This window comes from Homalodisca vitripennis, chromosome 1 (genome assembly GCF_021130785.1).
Source record: "Homalodisca vitripennis isolate AUS2020 chromosome 1, UT_GWSS_2.1, whole genome shotgun sequence".
Lineage (NCBI taxonomy): Eukaryota > Metazoa > Arthropoda > Insecta > Hemiptera > Cicadellidae > Homalodisca > Homalodisca vitripennis.
The window spans coordinates 127,642,634-127,661,634 of NC_060207.1; the positions used below are offsets into that span (position 1 = coordinate 127,642,634).

The following is a 19,001-nucleotide window of genomic DNA, read 5'->3' on the forward strand; positions in this document are numbered from 1 at the left end:
ATTGAACATGTAGAGTTTTCCGGGTAAAATTGCTTTCTCAATTTTAAATATATTTATTGTTGTTTTTCACAGTAGCTGATCAAAAGATAATACATATGTGTAAATATAAAACATTAACTGCTGTACTTTTTTAAAAGCAATTTACAAAAAAATTAAAATATCTTTCTGATAGTATAATTTTCAGTTAAATAGCTGTATTTTTAGAGCTGTGATATGCTGCCACACAAATGTTGGCAAGTGAAAAATCACATTGCGACGATCCTAGTAGATCATTGATGAAATCATGATAAAGTGGAAGAATAGGTCTACTTTCATTCATTTATATATAAACGCTGAAACATTTTCAAACTGAATAATGGACTAGTGAATTTCATCTTAAGACATAGAATAGAATATATTTTATTCTGTTGACAATATATATTACATTGTATTGCAATAGTTAATAATACAAATTTTTTATAGTATTTATCTTAAAAACTAAATCCATTCACTTGACTTTCCATACAGTTGCACGCAGGCTCACCTTCATACACATACAAAAAAAAAATTCGTAATTCGTGGGATCAACCCCCAGGATTGCAACACCGCCGCGAATATCAATCCCAAGTGTGCTCCATGAACATCCCCAAATGAGATGAAAGTTTATAAAAAGTTCAGCACATTAAAGCGTGTGTAAGCCACATGCTTTATTAACAATAATTTTAAATTATGGGCCAATAATTTGGGGATTGATAGTTTTACAAGAACGACAAAGATGTGACCTTCAGTTTTGAGTGATGCAAGACCACTATCATCCTGGTCATGAGCAGTAGGTAATGAGAGGACCAAGGAAGTCCGGGATGCTGGCTAGAGACATCCCGGACATAATTAATTAATAATTATGTTATTGATTATAACATAAATTAAGAGTCTGTATGTTTTAAAACTGAGTTATAGAAAAACTGAACTATAAAGATACTGAATATATCAAAAGTAATATTCCTAACATTTATTCTTAACACTTATATTTGTTTACTTCTTATTCTCCTGTGTTTATAAATTTATATTGGAGTCGTAAGACAATAGTTTTAACTATTATGTTATCTATTTATAAAAATTACTTTTAATAAATGATTATGACTTCTCTTTCCAATACTCTCTTACTACAGGGTTAAAGAATAAAATCTCTGAGATGAAAGAGAATCGCCAAATTCGCATCCTGAATCTTACGGAAATAATTAGAGCAGAAGAGGAAGTACAGTCTAGTACGAGAACTCCAAGGAGGACAGAGACAGTAAACAATGCCCTGGAGACACCCAAGGGAGGAGGTGGAGACTGGCTTACTCCCTTCCTGAGCCACAAGGCTGAGCGTAACACAACACTATATGTGAGAACACCACGGGCACTAGTACAGTCCCGTGTCATGGACAAGAGTACATCTGCAGGTTTTGGAAATCTTACAGAAGGAGAGAGTTCTAGCAACCTAGCATTAGACATTACAGGTTAGTTACAATATTCTGTCAAGATTCTTATTTAACAAGTTTACTGTAGTGAATGCATCTAACTACTCTACAAACTGTCTTGCTTACAAGTGCACTCCAGTTAGCTGCTGGTTACGCAAATGAGGTTCACATGGGGATGAAGTTTAAAACTGAATTATAAATAGAAACTCTACTCAAATCCATAAATGCTTCACTTTAGAAACTTAGATTTTAGTGCTGTAATGATAATGAAATTTTAAAACATTATTTTCTGTTAGTATGGTTTATTATTTATATTAGAAATAGAGGGAGATTCCATAATGAAAATAAATTATGAGCACTTACTATTAACAGATAATTGTATTTTTAACAATTCATTAGTAATGAGACCTTAAAATCTATGTTTCCAAAGTGAAACACTTATGAATTTCAGAAAAGTCCCTATTTATAATGGAGTATTAAACTTTAGACCCATTTTAAAGGGGAGCATCAGATAAAGGTCAGACTACAATACTCCTCACATATCTATCACAGCTGATTGATTACAACCACATGAATCATCTGTTATTACTTGTCTGTTTCAAACTCTTTTGTTATTTACAAAATATGTATGTCACTTTCAAATCTAATGTTAAATGAAGATATAGCCTAATAATGTCTTACAGCCTTAATAAACAAAATAATTTTTAAATAGGCAAACGTTCTATAGCAAGTGTGTCATTTAATTATCTTCAATTGCAAAAGAAAAAAACAAAATATTAATAATTATGAGGTCGAGCGCTCACTTATTCCCACTGAATGAAGTGGAGTGGTCGGATGGCTCATGTGATGTCTCAGTATCAGGACTTGTATCAGTAGCTACATTCCATGCACATCTGTTAGTGTCACAATGTCAAATCAAATCAAATAATGTTTTATTCAATATATGTACATTGATGGACAATGAATAGAGTCAGAGACTAATAAAATCATGCGTGCTTAAATATAAATGTTTACTGCATTTAAGAAATAGTTTAAGAAGCGTTCTTTTAAATGTATGTAATAAAAAAGCTGTAAAAGTTATATATGATTTGTTATTTATTTAAAACTTAATTTCTGACCCATAAGTTCTGAATAAATGTGTAAATAATAGTTTTGTTATAAATGCAGATAATACAATTTAGTTATTTATTATTTGTAGTCTGTACAAGTTATGATTCTGTAAAATATAGAAGGATGATTTGATAAGTCTGGTACAAATAGAATAAAATATTGTTTTAAAGGTAAAAACTCACTTTATTTCTCGACTGTCTCCTTGCAAAGCTATACACTTGGTCCAGTGAGTTTCCAATATTTTCAATCCATCAGCATAATAGGCTTCATCAAACTCTGCGAAATAGTCTGTCTCAGTCTGGCCACTTCCTCATTCAATGAAAATTTCTTTCCACCAAACCAAATTTTCAAGTTTGGGAATAAGAAGAAGGCATCCGGAGCCTAGTCTGGTGAACAGAGTGGGTGAGGAACCAATTTGAATCCCAAGTCGAACACTTTTTCCATTGTGTTAGCTACTGTGTGGGCTGGGCATTGTCCTGGTGAAACAGCACCTTTTTCCGTGCAAATCTTAACATTTTTAATGAGTTTCTGTTTCAAACTATTCTGCAGAACAGCATAATAGGATCCACCTTTAATGGGATCTACCTTTTTCCAGATAATATATCAGGATTATACCCTGATCCTGGGCATGGGCGTCATTTCAGCTTTTTAACTGGGGTGGCAAGATCTACTGGGGGGGTATGGAATACCCCCCAGGTGGAGGGGGGGTCCGGGGCCCTCCCCCGGAAAATTGTAAGAAAACTGGCTTTAAATTTGTTAGTATTTTAAGCTTTTTCAAGCTATTTTTACAAAAATTTTACTGCTAAACAACTTAGCCTAAAACAATAAATTTTTAATGAATTGAGTTATTAACTAAACCACAAGGTCCACAAGTGAGGTAATTATTGTTCACACACAACTCAAAAGTGTGCCCAATTTTAATTTATGTGTGCCAGCCCGTTTGTTTTTTATAAAAGGAAAAATCAAGTAAACATGATCAAACAAATTTCACTTTATTCTATGTAACCAGACTGCATCCACAAGTTAGTTTTAAAACAAAATGAAGCCTTCTCTTCTGGCTTGAATTGAAGTCATCAATTACTTTTGAAATGTCTATTTCTACACTCCTTTCAATAGCCAAAAGGGCTAACGAAGACAACCTCTCCTGGCCAATAGAGTTTCTAGATATGTCTTTAACCGCCGTAAGCATGAAAAGGATCTCTCACACGATGCCGAGTTCATTGGAATTGTATAGTACAAACGAAAAAGTTCAAAAAGCATAGGGAACACACTTTTCAAAGATGTTTGTACAAAAACGTCAGCTCTTTCTTGGATACTTTTGCTTCTTGATTCCTCCGTTCTGTTAAAACAGTTTTAGTTCAGACAGAAGAATGTCATAGTCTAAACTATAGTATTTACACACATACTGTACACTGGCTGTGTCTATATATCACTTCCACCTAGAAACTTTGCTTAAGTGGTTAAGTACATCTAGGTTGTTTTCTTGAAGCCTGGCCTCTATCTCCTCGCTTAGGATATCAATAACTGGCCAGAGGATTGAAACTTTGTAGTACTGTTGTACAGATTCAAATGGAGCTTTACTCCCACCCCCGATTTTTGAGGGAATTTTGCCCTTCTTTGGCAACTCGGCAGCTCTAAACCCGCACGTGTCAGCAATTTCTGTGCAGTGATTGAACAACTTGGTGAAAAAAACTCATCTGTTCTGAAGGATTGCAAAACTTCAAGTGTGCTGTTTTTTACAGATTTCACAACTTCATAGGTCACACTGCTTGACTGAAGGGTCTTTGACAGTATGTCACATTGTGTTAGAACTCTCCTGAGTAATAGAAGGTCAAATACAAAGTTGAAGTCCTCCATATTTTTCAACAAAGCATTGGCTTGTCCACCACTGTCAGGGTCTGTTTCAGAAATCTCTCGTAGTGTCGTAAGAGTGGCATCAAAATTATCTAACAAAGAACGCACTGCTTCGACACGGCAAGCCCATCTGGGTATCACTCAAAGACTTCAATGTTGCTGTTCCACCACTAAAGCTTTTTGCACTTTTTTGAATGTTTTCAAAAACAGCATGTCTTTTAGTTGATTTCTCAATGAAGTTGTTAAAGACTTTGAAGCACAAAGAAGGTGTTTCTTATTGAATTCACGCTTGTTGCAACAGCTTACAATGCACAAGTTCAATATATGTGCATTGCAGTGAATGTTTACATTGCCATGGGGCTTCTTGTATAATTCTAGCTGCCACTCCTTTGTAGGGACCCCTCATGTTCGAAGCCCCATCATAGCACTGAGCACGCAGATGATTTAATATTCAAGTCCAGTGAAATCAAAAACGTCCTTAAGTACATTTGCCAGTGTATCGCCATCAAGTTCTTCTAGCACGGTAAAACCCCACAAACGACTCATGAACTTCTAGTTTATCATTAACATGTCTCAAGACAATAGCTACTTGCTCGTGCTTTGCTATGTCTTGGGTCTCATCAGCTATAATGGCAAAAACATTTGCATCTTTAACTTCTTTGCAATGGTGCAACTTAATTTGTTCCCCAATTATGGACAGAAGCTCATTCTGGAAAGTCGCTGAAGTATATTGAAAATTTTTGCGATGCTCTTACAAAGAATTTGTTTACTAAACTATTATCTTTGGAACGATAGCCTCATCAGCTCCAAAAAGTTTCCTCTGTTTTTTGAATCTGTAGATTCGTCATGACCTCTTAGAGCAATAGATTGTCTCCCACAAAATATCAGGGATTCACACAAAGCCTCTAAGTACAATCTGTTTTCTTGTACTTCTTCTGAATACTTTTTGATTTACTTTTTCAATAACAGTGCCACTTTTGTCGGCTTCTCTTAAAGAACTGATTTTAGTGTTACTACTTCGATGCGAGGTTACTCTTTTCATGATTCTCAAATACTTTTACAGCTTTCTTTCCATTTGGAAAACCCACTGAGTGTAAATACATTTTCTGCATTTTTTTCTTCTGGCTGTAAAACGAACGGCAGGCAAAACAGAACGCTTTGTCAGTTAGAGGACTGTATTCCAGCCAAGAGGATACAGTTTTATACCACTCTGGCCTAAATTTCCTACCATCCGATTTTAGGGAAATTTAATTCTCGTGGTTGGAATGAGCCTTTCCCTAAAAAACGCCTTAGCCAAACCTGGGCCATGAGCAGGATCACGTTTATTAATTACAGTGATTGTCAATTGGTCAGATGAACTAGAGGAACAGCTAGACTCTGCACTTCATCTGTAGGAGTAGTTGTGGTATCTTCATTTGTAGTTGTGGTTGTTAACTGAGCCGATGACGAATCTAAAACGTCTTACTACAGCCGGTTCTGGTTCATGTTCCAAAACAACTCCTTCTGGTAGTTCATCTTCTAACCGTTTCTTTTGTTTGCTGGGCCTGAGCTAAAGTAGGACAGCAACGAACTCTGCCCTTTTTTGTTCTTCTGAGCCTGAAAAAACCCCATTAAGAATAGCAAAAGAACATTTAAATAATGGCAAAATGCTACTAGAACACAGAGTCCTAAACCTAAAATTAATACAAGTCTAATATAACATGCATAGGCTTTGCACAATTTTTTTTGATTTTGGGCGCTATTGTGTGTGACACTATTTCTCATCTCTTTGTTTTGACATTGTACCATTTGATAGGGGATTGAAAGGGCAACAAAAAAGATGCCCTGACATTTGACTTCAAGTTTATGGTTTTCATACAATTTAGGTTAAGAAAATTTTAAATGGCAATCATTTGAAACTAATGATTGAATTAAATTGGTAATTCTTCTGAATATGGATATTGTATTAGATAAAAAACCATGCCAAGTTTGAGTTAAATCGGTCAAAAACATTCTCGAGATATAAATAAAAATTTAATAAAACAAAATGGTAGATATCTCAAAAACGGTGTGTTTTTAAGAAAACCATTATTCTTCATTTTTACTTTATTTTGATTTATCTACCAAAGTTTTGTTTTGTAATTTTGGGAAATTTTGTGTAAAATTTGTATCGGAAATAAACACAGCCCTAACAGCCAATGAGTAAAACAGTCATACTTTTTATTTGCATACTGTAAACTGTACTTAAGAAGCTGTAGGCGTACACGAAAACCCAAGTCTGCCTACACATTACCAGGTTTCGAAATAGTTTAAAATTTGCTATTAATCTGGTATTTTTATTACACATAATCTTTTTTTGCCCTAAAGATAAAGTTCATTTAGTGCCTTCTCTACGAGTTGATTGTAAAACATGTATTTTAAAATAATTGCAAGACCATAAAAGATCTGGATGTTTACTAATTATTTTGTATGACCTTTTTAGTCATTGGCTCTTCGACACAAACGTCTGCAGCCTGACAGCCACGGCATTGCAAAAACAGCTGTCAAACACAGGAAGGCGGGAGGGAGTTATTAAAATGACAGTAACATAACCTAATTAGAGGTATAAGCTGAAATTACTTAATTTCAGGTGATTGGATGGTATCGTTGTTATTTTTTACATATATAGGTTAAAGTAGTGTTGCGTTAAATGTGAGGTTATATGACATCGGTAAAAGCATTTTAGGTGGCCAAACAAACAAAAATAAAACCTAGTATTCCATACCGTACTATAAAACAAGCTACTTCCCTTATATATGCAAAAACTTCTCCTATACCAACCAATTACACCTATAAAAATGTTTAAACAACTAAAACCATAACCGTAACAATGCAGAACTAACTGGCAGAACTAATAAAGTTAGAAGTTGAGGTTATGTTTTTTGGGGGCCATTTATTGAAATCTAGTCAGTAAAAAGATTTTCTATTTTTCAGCATTAGGCCTAGTTGGATGTAAACAAAGATGGGGAAACTCCAGAAACTGACCAACACCTAAGTTTAACCTACGAAATAAGAAATAACTGAACTAAACTTACCATCTCTTAGTCCATGCCAATCATACGACGGTTCACTTGAAATGTAATTCACATCGTACTGCAACTGCACTAATCGAATACATCTACTGAGGAGTAAGGTTAAAGTAGGCAGGCGACAACGACAGACGTTGTCTGCTTCTAGCCTGTAAAGACAATATACTACAACAGGTGCCCTGTTGCCAAATCTCCCTCGCCAACTGTGTATTACAGAGTTGCCGTTTCCAGACGGCAGACGAGAAGCAGCCTACATTGCTCATTCTCGCTCTTCACGCATTTAATGTTCTTATTTCATTTCGTAAATTCTACTACACCAATATTTCATTTTAAGTTTATGATTTTACAAGTTTTTAAAAGACGTGCTATCTTTCTGTGCTAAAACTAAGCAAAATTAATGGAGAATTGATATAAAGTTAAAAGGTTCCCTATTGGTAGACTTGTATTTTCCAGTTTTAAGTAAGTTATATGTAAATTATTTAGACATTTACTTCAAAATTCTGGGGTGGCAAAATACCGGGCTCCACAATTCTGGGGTGGCAACTGCCACCCCTTGCCACCCCCAAATTACGCCTATGATCCTGGGGTCTTCACCTTCCTTGGTGCACTCTCCCCACTCTTCGTGCATTCTGAGATTCTGAGTATAAATGTTCTTTCGTTTCTGTTTTTGGTCTAAAGTGAGCAGGCATGGCATCCATCACGCACAGAGCTTCGTCATGGCCATTTTTTCATGGAGGCATCTCGTTCAGTTGAGATGCCTTCAATATTGGTGCAGGACACACATGGACTTCATCCAACTCGGATTTAATCTATGCAGTCCAAACCTTCAAATGAAAATGTTTAATAACCACACAAAATTTGTTTTTCTCCATCCTAAGGAACTAACTACACAGTTACCACTTCAGCTGGCTACCAAAACTCAACTGATAACAGCTTTCATTCAAAATTTGCTGTAATATCCTTGGAAATATCAGGTTTACCAACAACAGTGCAGGTTCTGAAAATTCCTCGCTCTTTCATACTAATTTAGCAGGCTTATCAAACCGCCCTCGTATTATGTAGACAGAAAAGAACTAAAATATGAAATGACATGTAAAGAAATAAATCATTTCTACTTAATAAGTAGTATAAGAGTTGCTAGGCCTGATAAGTACGAGGGTCTTCCAGAAAGTAAAGAACGATTGCGCATCACGGGCGGCGCAGTTCCCCCACCACCGCGGTAGATAGCTTGTTCGTTAGCCACACCTTCTGCCTCAGTGTGAGCTGAGTAGCGGTACCGTGAGGTCACGTTTGCGTCTCCTGTGAAAGTTTAAAATGGCGGCGTTAATTGAAAATCCCGCCAAGTGTGAACTGCGTAGTGTGATACGGTTTCTGAATGCACAGAATGTTCGACCTATTGAAATTTATAGGCAAATTAAGGCAGTTTACGGTGACAATGCGATGAACGAGTCATCAGTGAGAAAATGGTGCATTCAATTTAAGGAAGGTCGAACTAATGTGCACGACGAGGAACGAAGTGGAAGGCCGTCACTCGTTACTGACGAGTTGGCAGCGAAAGTTGATGGAAAAATTCAACAAAACCGTCGTTTCACTTTGAGTGGTCTAGTGGAATTTTTTCCACAAATTTCAAGGTCGCTTTTGCACGAAATAGTGACTGAACGTCTTGGTTATCAGAAAATGTGTGCTCGTTGGGTGCCTAAGATTCTTACTGATGTCCACAAGACTAAACGGATGGGAGCAGCTCTTGAGTTTTTGACTCAGTATGACGAAGAAGGTGATGCGTTTCTTGACCGCATCGTAACGGGTGACGAAACTTGGGTTTCCTATCGAACCCCGGAAACAAAGCTCCAGTCAATGGAATGGCATCACTCGAATTCACCAACAAAAAACAGGAAAGAAAAACCAAATTTGAACACCAGGAAATTGATGGCAACAGTTTTTTGGGACCGAAAAGGCTTAATCCATGTGGAGTTCATGCCGAGAGGCGAAACAATCAACTCAGAGGCCTACATCGAGACCTTGCATCGGCTTCGCCGTGCTATTCAGAACAAACGACGCGGAATGCTGTCGTCGAAAGTGGTGCTGATCCACGACAATGCTCGGCCTCATTGCAGTGCACGAACCAAAGCAGAACTCAATTCTTTCAAATGGCAAATCTTCGGACACCCTCCGTATAGTCCAGATCTGGCTCCGAGTGACTATCACTTGTTTCCAAAGTTGAAAGTGTTTTTAGGCGGAAAAAACTTTTTGGGTGACGAAGACCTCAAAGAAGGAGTAAAAACGTGGCTTCATTCCTTGGCGGCAGAACAGTATAACGTCGGTATAGAAAAAACTGGTGCCACGCTACAACAAGTGCCTTGACAGTTCCGGCGATTTTGTAGAAAAATAGAGTAAGTTTATAAGTATTTATAAATAAATTTTCATGCTCTTATCTTTTGTTTTTATTGACTTATAACAAAACGTTCTTTACTTTCTGGAAGACCCTCGTAGTATCCAACATGCTAATTTATTCAACTGTACTTGTATGAACTATTTCTTATTAAAATAAATACAGCTGATGTGTAAAATTATAAATTAGGATGATTGTATGTTTTCTCAAAAGAGCTTTTTTTAAAGAAATAAGACATAAATTGAACATAATACATACGGTTATAGCTTAAAATTTCTCAAAAAATGTATAACATTTTAAATTAAAAAACATGAATGGTGACCTATATGTTGTGTGTTTAGGTCTTTTAACTCAAAATTAAAATAGCTGTATTAAAGCTACTAGAAGGATTAACTGGATTAAATTCTGAACAGCTATTGTTTCACAGTTGAACAAAACTTGTGAGCCCAATATAGCCTATTGGCTACATTGTTTTGGAATCAAACCAAAACATTCAGTTATGTCAACACTTCTGAACTGCAATACAAATTATGTTTGTTTAGTTTAAAAATTAACATGATGTTCATTATTTTTAATGTTGTTTGATGTTTTCTGTCATTAGACTATTTGATTGTCTTTATAAAAATATATGTATGTAAATATTTAGAATATTTACATATGTTTACAGATATCCTGGAGAGTTTAAGCACTCTGGCTGATACTCTGTCGTCAGAGATGGAGGCCAACAACTGGACACTTAACAGACCAACACCACTCTCTGGTGAGCTGAAAAGGCACTTTTCTGGGGAATCATTCAATAGCCACTGGTTCTCTCAGGTCTCTGGGTCATTACCATCCGACATCAACACTCCTGACAGACTACAGGACCTTGCTTTCTTGGATGAGAAACTGGAGAAGCTGAAAGAACAGAGTTAGGGAATCTATTGCTTAGAATCAAGCAACTGTCAGATCTCTAAAAATTCAATTTGAATGAGTGGAATTTGTCATTTAAAAGTTCTTTCCAAATATTATTTATATTATAGGTTACAGGAAAGTTTGTATCTATCTCTGCCATGGCATAATTTAACATGAAGTTTTAAGCTAAAAGAATTTATTAAAATAATTTTAATACATCTGACTTTATCTCTTCTAAACCTTTTGAGTACCATGACCATTTTTAAAATTCATGTTCATTACGTGTACAGCTATATTTTGTAAATTTAGAGGTGTTTGGGGAAAAAGGCATTTTTTATGTACTTAAAAAGGTTTAACAATGAAAATATTCATGTCAATGAAATGGTGGGCACTCTATTTCTGCTTAGCAAAATAAAGGAGTTAATATAAAGAAAATCTAATGCAACCAAAAAGTATTTGTAGTACACTAGCATCAGATTTTTAGTGCAAAAGGCTATCTTTATTTAAAGAACAAATTGAAATATCCTTTGCGGCATTTAAATTCCTTACGATGATAGGGTTTGTTCTTTTGGTATAAGCCAGAAAAGTAAATTAATGCATGATTGATACACAAAGATACACAAGATACACAATTGTGGAAATTACAGGAAGAAGTTTGATTTATTTAAACTGGACTCTAGAGAAAAAATCTGGCAGAATGAAAAGGAAAAAAATATCAAAAGAAAAATTAGATATAGAAAAACAGATAATACTGGAGAGAAATAAAACTAGAGGCCCTTTTGGAACAAAATAAAAAAAACGAAACTAAATATCAAAACCTTGAACATCTATATACTGAACTAATGCTGGATCATAGAAACCTGATTGAAATCACAAAAACTGCTTGAGGAAGATTTAAAATCATTCTCTGGTTCTCGAAAAGAAGACCTGCCTGAAAAGTCAGAGGATAGTTTTCTGTGAAGTTGTCAGAAAAGGTAAATACATGAATTTCAAGTCATTAAGTGAGTGGCCAAATCTTCCATATACCCCCTATTACACTTAACAATAAATATGAAATTCTATCAACCAAGAAATCTGAAGAATGTATAAACCATACAGAAGTCAACATATTAAGAAGTAGATTCAGAAACAAAAATGATGCTAAACAAATTAAAAATACTGTCACTAAAACTAGCACCATACATACTAAAATTTGTTGCACAACAGGAAAATAAGAGTGAGAATTTTATGCCGAAAAAAGTTCATATTTTTTCTGATAGTCATGGCAGAGATCTCTATGAAATTTTACAACCACTGGTTCCAAAATCTGAGGTGTTTGTTTAATGTCTGTCCTGGAGCTCCAATTACCTACATCGTGAAGAATGCTACTGACATCTGTGCAGACATGACTGACAAGGATGTGGCTGTTATAATCGGAGGGGCAAATGATATGAACCGAGTTGCCTACATAAATCGTCGAGCTGCCCAGGTTATTTCCTAAGCAGATTCGTACATTTTGTCAGAAAAATAACCACACCAAATTTATTGTTGTTCCAATGTTTCCAAGATACGACCTAGGAAGGACACATATCATTAATAAACAGATAGCAATTTCAAACAAGAAACTTAAAAGAAATGAACAGTTTTGGTGTTACTGGACAATACTCAGCTTAGAAAAACAGCATTTTACTCGACATGGAAATTGCACCTAAACAAGATGGGAAAAGATTACTTGCCAGAACAATAGTCCAGGCTATTGGTTTCCCTAACATCAAATGTTCCTTCAGGAACATCTGCGGATGCCCCCGGCTTTGGATAGTAGTGAGAGTGGCCAGCAGACACCCCCACCAGGTCACATAAAAAGCCCATCTGTGACTGAGATCAGTCAAATGACTTTGAAGATAACCCCACAGAGAATACCACCAGTTTCCCCTTCAAATGTGAACAGCCGTGGCAGTGGCAGGATTACACTCTTCCCAAGGCAGAACTACCAGGCCCCACTTCTAGAGAGAATAGTTTGGAAGAATTACAGCAGTCATCCCAGTCGGAACCAAATGTCCAACTCTCAGAGTCAAACCAACAGACACCTCTACGAGGATACTCTGCCTGTCTCCCTCCGGAGGAAAAGTCCTGGGAACATCTTTGCTGTCCTCAACTCTTGTGAATAATAGTATTTCTTCACCAGTACAGGGCTTTAATACACCAAACACTGACAAAAATTATTTTGATGCAAAAATTAGTGAATGAGTGCAATCATGTTACAAGAGAGCCTCAGGCTGAAAATAGTTATTTTTTAAGGAAAAACAAACACCATGTAACAAGGCCTTAGTTTAATAGCAATAGTCTATCATGTGAAGCAAATAAGAATCATAATAACCATATTAACAATTATTTTGGGATGTTTTTGAATGTTCAAGGGCTCAGAAACAAAACATTACTGTTAGAGACCTCTTTAACTAATGTTTCAAATTTAATTTTCATTTGTTTATCAGAGCATTGGCTTAACCCTGCTGAATTGCCATCTTCCTTCCCAATTGGATTTAGTTGCATCTCAGCCTATTGCCGGAATACTCATAGTAGAGGTGGTTGCCTGATCTTTGTAAATGATCAGGTTTCAGTCAAGACCATGTGATGTGAATAGTTTCTGCATAGAATTTCATTTTGAATGTTGTGCAGTTTTTTATAGATGAATTGAAAGTTTTAAATAATATCTTTTATACCACTCCACAGCAGGGCGATTACAATATTTTTTTCTTGAAACCCTGGAAAATTTGCTTTCTTATACAATCTAAGTTGGCCAAACTATACTGTCATAGTCGGTGGGGACATAAATATTAATTTTGATGTAAATACAAATAAAAAAATCTGTCAAAGGTATGCTTAACATCCTTCGACAACATAATTTTTATCACTTGAACAACAACTCTACACGAGGTCATAACTGCTTAGATAATGTTTTTGTTAACTGTCATAGAAAATATGTTTTGTCGTGTAATGTAGTTCCTTTTATTTTCTCAGACCATGATGCAATTTTTAATTAATCTGACAAATAAAATTTATGACAAATATCAGGACACTGTAGCTGTTAAATTTGACTCCAACTATAAAAACAGTCTCTTTTTCCAAAAACTGCAATCAATGAAATTAGCCATTAGATTGGCTTCATATGATTGGCTGAGCCTGAATCACTCATTGTATTTCAGGTAAATACAATGCAGAGTTTAGTATTTGAAGTAATATTTTCTATTTTAGTTAATAATATCAAATTTCTTCAAAAAATTAAAAATGGTTAAGTTTAGAAAAAATTAATGCACAGATAAAAAAATAAGTGGTTCAACAATGAATTATCTTCCATGAGGGATAGACTTTTCTTTTTAAAATCACTGAATGGAGATACTACCAGCAATGAGCTTCAGCAACATATTAAGACCTTACAAAGAGAATATAGACAAGCAATAGTAGATGCCAAAATGTTGTACAATTCTGAACTTATAGAGTCCAGTAATAATAAGTGTAAGGCAGCATGGAGAATAATAAATAATAACATAGAAAAATGGTAGTAAAGTAACAAGTGGTATACCTCCTGATGACTTTAATGATTTCTTTATAAATTCCGTGAAAAATATTAAACAAAAAATAAATATGTCAAAACATGCTCCGAGTACTCAAGATCTTGTTCGGAAACATTTAATTCCATCTTTCTCATTTACTTGGAAACATATATCTCCCAATGACATAATAAATGGGCTGCCAAGCGTCTGAGTAACTCCAATAGCTGTGATATATATGAATATGTCAAATTTTCTTATAAAACAGGTGATAACAACTTTAGCCGAACCTTTTTTCATACTGTTTGAACCTCTGCCTACTTGAGGGAAGTTTTTCCCAAATAAACTTAAAATAGCTCGTATTTGTCCTATTTATAAGAAGGGGCCCAAGAACGAGCCAAATAGTTTACCGCCCAGTATCTGTTATACCAATACTATCAAAATTATTTGAAATTTTGGTATACGATCAAATTAGCATTTTTTTTGGAAAGTAATGGCTTCTTGAGTATGTCACAATTTGGCTTTAGGTCAGGAAAAAGGCACCTTTGATGCAATAGACAGCCTTGTTAAATTTGTGCTAAATGCTTTTGAAAAACAAAGACTTTGCTCAGGCCACTCTCTGTGACTTGAGCAGGGCGTTTGATTGTGTAAATCACGGTGACATCCTTATGAAATTTGAAATATTATGGTTTAAGTGAGAATGTTGTTAGTTTTTTTTGAATCATACTTAAGTAATCGTAGACAGAAAGTATTTGCCGAGGGAAGGTGGTCAGGAGAGCTCTTGGTTGAGTATGGAGTTCCTCAGGGCTCTGTTCTCGGACCACTTTTGTTTTTGGTAGCTATCAATGACTTACCTTTCTCAGTCAATTCTAAAACTATATTATATGCAGAACGACACAACCATTTATAAAGTAGTAGTAATGATCTGAATGAAATTGAAACAAATTTCAATGGAATCCATTCAACAAGCATCATTGTGGTTTAACTCCAATGGATTTTTGTTGAATGAAAACAAGACACAGCATATAGTGTTTTTAGCCTCAGACAAGTAAATTACAATATTTAATTCTGATATTGAATTGTTGGATAATGTGAAGTTGTTGGGTGTTTGTGTGGATGATCATTTAAACATGGGGATCCCACATTGATCACCTATCAGCTAAGCTCTCCAGGATTTGTTTACTCTTAAGACGTCTCACACGTGTTGTGTGCACACTGATTACCTCAGAACGGCATATTTTTGCTTTCTTTCAATCAGTGCTCAGATATGGCCTTATTCTATGGGGAAACTGCAGTAGGATATCAGAAATTTTTAACTATACAAAAAAAAGCCATTAGAATTATTGCACGTTGTCAACCATTAGCTCACTGTAAACCAATTTTTATTGCAAATAAAATTCAAACAATATTTAACTTATATATAATTTGAATATTGTGCTCTACATACTCAAACATCCTGAACCTCCTGAAGACATACAGTGACAGACATATGTATAACACCAGAAATAAAGAAAGTGTATCCATAGAATTTTATAGACTAAACAAAACTATTAATAGTCACACAGTTGTTGCTTTGAAAGTATACAACTGTTTAAGACCACTTATCTTGAAATATAGTTTTAAATGAATTTAAACAAAAATTGTATTCCTGGCTTTTAGTCAATCCATTTTATTCATTGAAAGAATTTTTTGACTGTAGAACTGTTAGTTTCTAGACATAACTTATTTAGTTTTAATGATTAGATTTTAAATGTTAAATGTCATGGTTTTTTATTTATACAAACTATATTAAAAAATTTATCAATGTTATATAATTCTTGTGTTGTAATTTCTGAGGCTGTGTTTTACTTGTTGTTGTTATTTGTTGTTTGTTTATTTGTTACATACCTGTTTTAATTTGTTATTTATTTATTTATATTTTAAAATAATTTAAATTGTGGCGTGACTGTTTTGGCAACTTCATATTTTGGGTACTGAATTTTCCTTGTCTGGACTTATGCTAATTTTTATATTTTATACATGACTTGTGTCGATGCTCGTGTAAGCTCTATGACAATAAACGAATTCTTATTCTTATTCTTATTGTTGGTTCACCATACAATAAAACAAGTTTTACCATGAAATGTCTTAATTTTATAACATAAAATACTTAGTTCTATTTTAGGTGATTACAAAGGCTAGAAGTAGACACTTTTTGACCAAAAATAGAGGAACATTGTGGCAATGAGGCAAACCAATTAATATAATCTTGAATTTACCTAATGAACTAAATTGTGAATGTTTACATATAAGGTATTGAATTTGGTTTTGTTAGACATTGTGGGATAGCATTTTACAGTAGCTGAAGGAGCAAAAGTGGTGGGACTGTTGAAAAAACCTTGATTCAACAAACCATTCCCTCCCTGCGATCGCAGTGAGTCCGTGATTATAGCAAGTGGAATCACAAAGCAATACATGAGACACTAAATGCAATTTTTATGACAAAAAATCGTCTAGGGAACATCACATCCATTTCTCACTGATGGGGTATATGACTGATTAGGTATATAAATATTGATATAATTCCTAGACTGTATCTAGGAAACAGTATAATATTGTGAACATGGATTGGGAAGCAAGAACATGTACTTTACTGTATCATGTATCCTATCATCTTTACATATGTATGACAACTGTCATAATGTAAGTATTGAAATGTGTTTGTATTATTGATGTTGATTTTAGTTTTAAATTTTCAATAACAATATATGTATCCATACAATTTAGAAAACTACTGTTTTTAATCCAAACTCATTACTAAATGATATAGAGATTTATATTTATTGCTTCTCGGGTAAAAATAGCAACGTCCAATTTTTTGTTGAAAATAGAAATGATTTGAACTAAAGTGCAAAATCTAAAATAAGAATTACTCGCAATCTTGCTTAACCTCTGGTCCTCTTAATTATGAACACTGAAAAATGGGTACTTGATGCATGATATGTGACTAATTCCATTTCAAAATATCATAGGACCCTGTCATATTACAACTCAAGGGATTTCACTAAGAAAGCTGTGAACTTTGACTCTGATACATGATATAATGACTAATTCCATCTTTAAAATATTATAGGACCCTATCGTAATACATCTCAAGTGATTTCACTAAGAAAGCTGTGAAATTTGACTCTGATACATGATATATGACTAATTCCATCTTTAAAATATGATAGGACCCTATCGTAATACATCTCAAGTGATTTCACTAAGAAAGCTATGAACTTTGACTTTGGACTTTCTTTACATTGCTTTAAAATAGTTCAAGTGTTACTGAAATCGTAGGAGCTATTCAAGCAAATATACAAAATGTTGCACAGAAACTGTGGGCGAAATTGTCGGTATGTAAATATATTTTTTCCTGATTGGGGTTACAAAGCAAACCCAACTTTGGCGTGAGAAATAGAGTTTATGCACGTGATCACAAGAGCCCCTATGCACACAAATCCTGAAATAAGAGCCAGTTGCAATTTCCCTTAATCTCTGATCCTATTAACCATAAACAACTGAAACAGTATGTACCTGATATATGTCTACTTACCCATTTAAAAATATCATATGGCTTCAATTTGAAAATTTCGTGCAAACTGCAGGTAACTGCTAATTGGAATAAAACTTTCTCTGGAATAACGATTCACAGTGATCTGTTATGGTGAGAAATTTCCAATAAATATGACAAAATCCTCACTGACAAAATATGTAGAAATCTAAAGAGAATCTTATTTAGGAATGTAAAAAAAATTACCAATGGGCATGTCTTGTTTGTATAGCCGTTTGCCTAAATTTAAATAAATAGAATACACTTGTTCTATCCAAGAGGAAAAATTGAATCTTTGACAAAAATGAACATGGAACTTTAATATACGATCAGTAAACTTAATGTATTAAACTGAATGTTTTAAGGAACAATAAGTCTAAACCCATTTGAACATTTTTTAGAACTCTGCAGGAATCCATGACCTCACGGTTAGAGAGCCTAGCTAGTTATAACATTTAATTGTATAAAAAGTAGCAAGATGGTGACCATTGTTATTTATACCAAACATTTTTGTCGGTCACTTCAAAAAAATATAGATGAAACATAAACAGTCTTTAGAGATTAGAAGCAATTTAAAACCATTGTTATTCATACTCATCTTTTGATATCTTTTAAAGTTTCAAGATAGTGTTCTAATATGTGACACATTTCACCTAACTTATGTTTTTGAATTTACCTCCGGAAAAAGAATGCAGACACCAGTTCTTTAAATATTGATTTTCAGTTCTTATAACACATAATAATGGCATAATGTCCGTAACCAGTCATGCTCTCAAATCATGTATCATCAGTTACAAAACTTCAAACAACTAAAAAGTTGTTGCCAATTAGGATGACCTTTAATATTTGTATGGAGTTTGGGAAGCATTGTCTCATTCAGCTCACAAACCCGATTTTTTTAACCACTAAAACAACTATAACGACAACAACTAAGTGTTTTGATGCAACTGCTGAAAAATTCACCTTACAGTGTTGATTTGTCCAGTTTAAATTTTTGTCTGTTTCCTCAAATCAAGAATACTTTGTTGAAATTTGAGACATGAAGATGCAATAACTTTATGTAGAGAGTTAAAGGCAGCAGATGAATCAGAGGCACTACTATGTCATGAAACAGAGGTAGATGAGACCAAAGAGAGCTCCAGGGGAGGCTCCAGATATCCACAC

At 34.5% G+C, this 19,001-nt stretch overlaps 1 protein-coding gene across 5 annotated transcripts in view; it reads left to right on the plus strand.

Annotated features, from left to right (window-relative positions):
- LOC124371157 (serendipity locus protein alpha-like) overlaps window positions 1-10,954 on the plus strand; it is a 56,097-nt gene extending 45,143 nt beyond the window's left edge. For all 5 annotated transcript variants that reach the window (XM_046829477.1, XM_046829472.1, XM_046829483.1 and 2 more), the window contains 2 exons: window positions 1,149-1,481; window positions 10,510-10,954. In XM_046829477.1, coding sequence (XP_046685433.1) covers window positions 1,149-1,481; window positions 10,510-10,757 — 581 coding nt within the window. In that variant the 3' untranslated portion in view covers window positions 10,758-10,954. The remainder of the gene's footprint in view (window positions 1-1,148; window positions 1,482-10,509) is intronic.
- The last annotated feature ends 8,047 nt before the right edge of the window (window positions 10,955-19,001 follow it).